General features: G+C 43.0%; 1 protein-coding gene across 1 annotated transcript; it reads left to right on the forward strand.

The window, feature by feature from the left end:
- Positions 1-4,884: 4,884 nt before the first annotated feature.
- LOC308511556 (protein FAM47E-like) lies at positions 4,885-6,486 on the forward strand (the record flags this gene model as incomplete). Its single annotated transcript, XM_081081573.1, has 2 exons — positions 4,885-5,536; positions 5,624-6,486. The coding sequence occupies 2 exons, from the start codon at positions 4,885-4,887 to the stop codon at positions 6,484-6,486; spliced, it is 1,515 nt and encodes a 504-aa protein (XP_080937699.1).

Genomic DNA, 6,486 nt, shown 5'->3' on the forward strand with positions numbered 1-6,486 from the left:
ACCAGAGTTATATCTTCTTGTTGTATTGATCCCTTTAGTATTATGAAGTGGCCTTCCTTATCTCTTGTTATGGCCTTCACTTTGAAGTCTATTTTGTCCGATATAAGTATTGCTACCCCAGCTTTCTTTTCCTTTCCATTTGCCTGAAAGATATTTTTCCATCCTTTCACTTTCAGTCTGTGTGAGTCCCTTCTAATGAGGTGGGTTTCTTGTAGACAGCAGATGTATGGGTCATGTTTTTTTATCCATTCAGCCACTCGATGTCTTTTGTTTGGAGCATTTAGTCCGTTTACGTTTAAAGTTATTATTGAAAGGTACTTGTTTGTAGCCATTTCTGTTTTTGTGTGGCTGTTTTCTTTCTGAGCTTTTTATTTCTTATTTTTATACCAGTCCCTTTAGCATTCCTTGCATTGCTGGCTTGGTGGTGATAAACTCCCTTAGCCTTTTTTTTGTCTGTGAAGCTTCTTATTTCCCCTTCAAGTTTGAATGATAGCCTTGCTGGATAGAGTATTCTTGGATTCAGTCCTTTGCTTTGCATCACTTTGTACATTTCTGTCCATTCTTTTCTGGCCTGATGTGTTTCTGTTGAGAAATCATTTGACAATCTAATGGGAGATCCCTTGTATGTAACTTTCCGTCTCTCTCTTGCAGCCTGTAAGATTCTCTCTTTGTCCTGAACGTTTGCCATGGTAATTATGATGTGTCTTGGTGTGGGTCTTTTCGGGTTCACCTTGTTTGGGACTCTCTGGGCTTGTGTGACTTTTTTCTTCCCCACCTCAGGGAAGTTTTCTGATATTATTTCTTCTAATAGGTTTTCTAATCCTTGTTCATCCTTCTGTTGTTCTGGTACCCCTATTATTCGTATGTTGTTTCGTTTCATGTTGTCCCAAAGCTCGCTTAGACTCTCCTCCTGTCTTTTAATTTTTTTCTCCAATTGCAGTACATTTTGGGTGTGTTTTGCTTCCTTGTCTTCTAATTCACTAATTCGGTCCTCCGCTTCTCCTAGTCTACTGTTGATACTTTCAATGGAGTTTTTCATTGCAGCTATATCACTCTTCATTTCTTCTTGGGTCTTACTTAAGTTGTTGATTTTTTCATCTGTTTCTTCTAGCTTCTTGTAGAAGTTGTCGATTTTTTCCTCCATCCGGTTTATGCACTCTAGGACCTTTATTCTGAATTCTTTTTCTGTCATGTTGCATGCCTCTGTATTACTTAGCTGCTTTTCTGGAGAGTCCTCCTTCTCTCTCCTTTGGGGGTTTCTTTGTCTGCCCATGTTTGATCTCACTGACATATCTAGACGTTGAGTCGTTCAGTGGTTGCTCCCTTGGTGGCAGTGACTCCTTGGTCTGTGGTTGCTCTTCGGGAGGTTGCGGTAGCAGCTGCTCTTCAGTTGGCAGCAGCTCCTCTGGTGGGTGCTGTTCACAGCTGTGGTGGCTCTTCTGGCTGGTGGGGCGAGGTTTCACGTACAGCTGCTGTTCCTCAGCAGAGGGTGTGGTGCTCAGGAGGTTGCTGTTGCTTGGATCTGCTGCGTTGTTTTAAAGGCACAAAATACAACACAACAAGGCACCACGTACCAGGCACTATACACAAATATATTCACGACATTCATAACCCCAAATAAAGGTGACCACCTGAATTAAGAGAATTAGGGGATAAGGAAGAAGGAAGAGAAAAAGATAAAAGAGAAAAAAGAAAAGAAAAGTAGGGACCAAAAAAAGGAGTGCAAAAATGAAATTGGGAAAATGAAGGGGGGAAAATAAAAGCGAGAAAAGAAAAGAAAAGAAGAAAGAAAAGAAAGAGTGAAAAGAGAGAATGAAGTGGAAGAGGGGAAGAGACTTTTTTATATGAGGAGAATACTCCTATAGAACAGCTATTAATCCCAACAAATTCCAGCAACAGCTCCCTGGAGATGAATGCAAACTAGAAACAACCAATAATATAACGATGAAAATAGAATGGAGAACACTAATCCCAAAATAAAATAAAGAGAAAATAAAATGGCACTTTAAAAAAAAAATGGTAAAATGGTAGCAGTAATAATACTGGTTAAAAATAAGAAGGTAGTAATTAAAAGGGTAAAATCAGGTGATGGAAAAAAGAAGAAAAAAAAAAGAAGAAAAGAAAAAGAAAAAAAAAGAAAAAAAATTGGTTTCTTAGTTAAAAGGTGAAAAAAGAAAAAAAAAATGGCAGTAGTGAAGGTCCTTCGGTTCTTCTATTCTTCAGTGTGGCTTGCCTTAGACCTGCCTGGTATTCAGGAGAGTGTTGAGTTTCCCTGCGATACACTGTTCCTCTGTGTTGTAAACCACAGTCCTTATTTTAAAGCAAGCCGCATTTGTTTCCCAGACTGCCTTATTTTGTGTTTAGCAAAGAGTCAGTTTGTGGGTCAGCCTCTGGGTAGCAGCGTTCTGGGGTTGGCCTCTGAGGTTATAGGGCCTCTCTGTCCAGTGGAGGTTCACTGCCCAGAGCTGGCTGCGTAATACTTAGTTACCTGCGCTGTGTTGTTGCTGGGATTAATAGTGAACTTTTAAAGGGCTTTGAATATACTGGGCATTACCTTCAGGCTACTTGTCATTTTTCCTATGAAAATGTCACTTCGTTCGTATCCCTAAACGGAGATATTCTCCCTGTGCTTCATACTGCAGGAAACAATAATATTAATATTAATAATGATATTAATAATAATACTAATTTACAAGCAACGATTTCTAGAATAGATTGAGTTCCCACTGAATCGTGGTCACTGATTTTCTATTCCTTAGCTTCATATTTTAATTTATACCAACCATCTTAATTCATCTTAGCTGTATTAATATATTTAATGCTATTTCATTGATTTGCAATTTCAGCCTGCTTCACTTAACACTTACTCAGAAAGAATGTACTTCAAAGGTGATGTCTGAAGAAAATCTTTAAAATAATCAGATGGCAAAAATTGATGGGAAATTGATTATAGGGAAAATATAGTGTTTGTATCTTTAATTGCAAGAGTTTGAATATTGGACACACTGCCTCATACAAAAGGAGAACTGAACCAATGTGTGCTGAATAACTAAATGAATAAAAAATGTATTTGAGGACAAGATTCAAGTTGCTGCCTTGGTTGAAGAATTACATCTAATCTGCAATTTGTGTATTAGTGTATCATTGGCTATGACCAAGAAAAATCCATGCTGCATTGAAATTGTAAAACACCTAATGTTATATGCTAAGAAGTTTATTATTTATTTTTTGGAAGTTGAAGTAGATGGTTATCCTGAGAATTAGGGAAAAAAGTAAAATAGGTTGGTATGGATTTTAAAAGAGGCATTTGTTTCAATAATGTCGGTGTGATCTACAATTTCTAATCATGGAGAATAGCAAGAATTGACGGTACCAGGAGATGGACAGCCCGACTTCACAAAGGGCTGTCCATCTCCTGAAGATGTGAACACTCATGGCCCTCGGGCGGGCTTTCTCCCCATGATAGTTCGGAAGCCGTGGTAGACCTTTGCAAAGGCAGACTCACAAATTGATGGAGACGAAACAAAAAAAGTTGATCATATTTTCTCTTCTGGCCAAAGTAGAGTAACAGGTATCAGATTTATGCCCTGGAGCACGTGAAAAAATAATGAAAGAAAATAAGATAAAATTATGAAAGACACTGGACATCAGGAAGCAGGGACAGATGCCTCACAGATAGGAAATAAATGAGGTGACTCCTATGATGGCTCCACATTCCTTCTGTTTCTAGGCCACAGCTCAGAGAGGTCACGCTATGTAAAGGAGATGGAGCTAAGACACCACAGAGAACAAGGTGGGTAGAGATCTCAAGGCAGACAACCAGAGAGCAAAATGAGAGAAAGAGACGGAACTCTAGAATCTTGCACCCCACAAGAATGATTCAGGGGATTACTGATCAGCTCGTGTGTGAATATTAGAAGCCAGGAAAGAAACCACTGGAAAGGATTCTTGATAACTGATACTCACACAGGGCCTGCAATAGTGACCTTTACTGTCAGCCAGACTAGAAGATCTCTAGATGCACAGGCATTGAATAATTTACATGGAAGGGTCTTGCTTCAGTAGTGAGGAACAGTTAATTAACCATACCACATGGTCTAACAGTATTTAGCCATGTACTATCACAGGGAACTGCTCTGGTTATTTAAATCAAATCTTAAAAAGGATCCCAAAGAATCAAGCTCTTTCCAAGAAACACAACAGTATCTAAAAAGGGCAAATATTATTTGTAAAAAGAAAATGGATGGTGAACAACACATGGGTTTTAAGTAAAGACAGGATCCATAGTAGGGCACTGACCTATCCTTTGTCCTCAGGCTTTACTATGGCACTGTTTTCCTGATTATGTTGAAATGTTACCTTAAAAGATAATTGATCTTGATTTCTGAGGGGGATTTGGGGTGCCATCTTAAGTTGTATACCCAATGCCTCACTCACTTCACCCATATTTGGGCAGATATCAAAACCTGACGGCTGTGAGTACATAGAAAAAACATGGTTCTCAGAAGCTCCCTCCTTTCAATTGTTACCTATAATTTATCCAGGAGAAATGAAAGTACTTGTATGAAGATGTGAACACGTGAAATATTCGTGACCCCTTGATTTCCAAACAGCTTCAAACTGGAATCAGTCCAAAAGTCCATCAAAAGATGAATGGGGAGCTGACCTGTGGAGGAGTGCCCATACACGGGAACAGTTCTGTACCACAAGCAAGAATGCAACCTTGCCGGCCATCCCCGGACAATGCAGGCTGTGCAGGGGCACGTGCTGACCCACCTCGGGAAAGAATAAGCATGAGTCAGCACCAGGCAATGGTCTCCTAGCAACGGGGCCGCTGGGACAACAAACCCCTGAAGCCACTGGGCGCCCTGGGCCAAGGGCGCCATGGCGTGCCAGCAGTGGCCCTTACCTGAGCCCCACAAGGGGTGGCTGTTAAAGTCGGACCTGAGGAAGAAGGCGCTCATAGAGTCAGGGCTGATCAAGCCGTGGCAGTCAGGGCCGAAGCTGGACAAGAAGCCGGAGCCCAGCAAGAAGTGGCTGCTAGGGCCAGGACCGCTGGAGCCCGTGCCCCTGGGCATGAAATGTAAGCCCTGGTTCAAGGACAGGGACAGGTTGCCTTCCCGCTATCTCTCCAGGCAGAACAACAAGCTTGGGAAGTGCCCCACCTCCATGGACAGCCGGCGGTGGGTATTTGTGAAGGAGGGACTGGACGACTTCAGAACGGGCTGTCCATCTGCTGAAGATGTGATCACTCGTGGCCCTCGGGAAGGCTTTCTCCCCATGACTGCTCATAGAATTCCCCGCCCTCCGCCCAAAAAGATTCACAGGCAGCCGCCCACGGGAGCGGACCTGTGTTCCAAGCTCTCGCCAGCCCAGCGAGCACGGAAGGCCTTTGTAGAGAACATTGAAGCCAGCCTGACCCAGCATTCCTTGGTTAACTGCCCGAATCTGGAGGAAGCTCTCCCTCCAGACCTCCTGCTCAAGGTCCTGGAAGTGCTAGATCCTGACAGGAAGATGGAGGACACGTGGGCGTATTGTGAGGGCACCAAGGAAAGAAAGAAGACCCCCACACACCTGTGTGAAGAACATCCTGAGGAGGTCAACCTGGAGCCTCCCCAGGCAGTGAACCTGGAGCCTCCTCAGGCAGTGAACTTAGAACCTCCCGAGGCAGTGAACCTGGAGCCTCCCCAGGCAGTCCACCCCAAATCTGCCTGGAAGCTCAACCTGGAACCTCCCGAGGAGGACAACCTGGAACCTGAAGACCAAGCCTACGTGGAAACGGCCAAGGAGAGTCTCCAGTCATATTTATTCAGTTTGTTTCCTGAGGAAGAGACAAATGCAGCATGCACAATGGATATCCCCAAGGATCCTGGGCTCCAGAAATCAAGAAGAAGAATTCGTGAATTCTGCAGATGGATCGATGATAATTTTGGAGACATAGGCATTGATGAAGAGGACCTCATGAAACAGTTTCAAGTTGAGTTAGAGGTCCCACTCACCCATAATACAGTCAAAATAAAGAAAATAAGCCAGCTTCCTTTGAATATAAGGCCCTGCAAACAGCTAGATGACATACAGCAGAGAAAATTCTCCATGCAGGAAGGTAACTGGGAAAGGAAACTCCGCAAACAACAAGACCCTTATAAACCCAAACGGGAGAAGATAAGGTATGGAGCATGGTACCTGGACCCCAAATCCTGGAAAAAGCTGGTCAATGACCAGCCCTTTCCCGACCCTAAAGCCGTCCCTGACAAGGAACATTTGACCGATGGAAGGCATCTTGAACCAGACATTATTGATGAACTTTATGGACCAATTGCCTTCAAAGATTTCATTGTAAGCAAGGGCTACAGGATGCCAGGTGTGATTGAGAAGATGTTTATGAGGAAGGGATGGAACTATGAGTCTGTGAAGACTCCTATACACCGAGTAATGAAACTCCTCTCCAAACCCAAAGAGGAGGATTCAGGGGACGAAGAGGATTAG

Source organism: Myotis nattereri (assembly GCF_964212035.1).
Source record: "Myotis nattereri genome assembly, chromosome: X".
Taxonomy (NCBI): domain Eukaryota; kingdom Metazoa; phylum Chordata; class Mammalia; order Chiroptera; family Vespertilionidae; genus Myotis; species Myotis nattereri.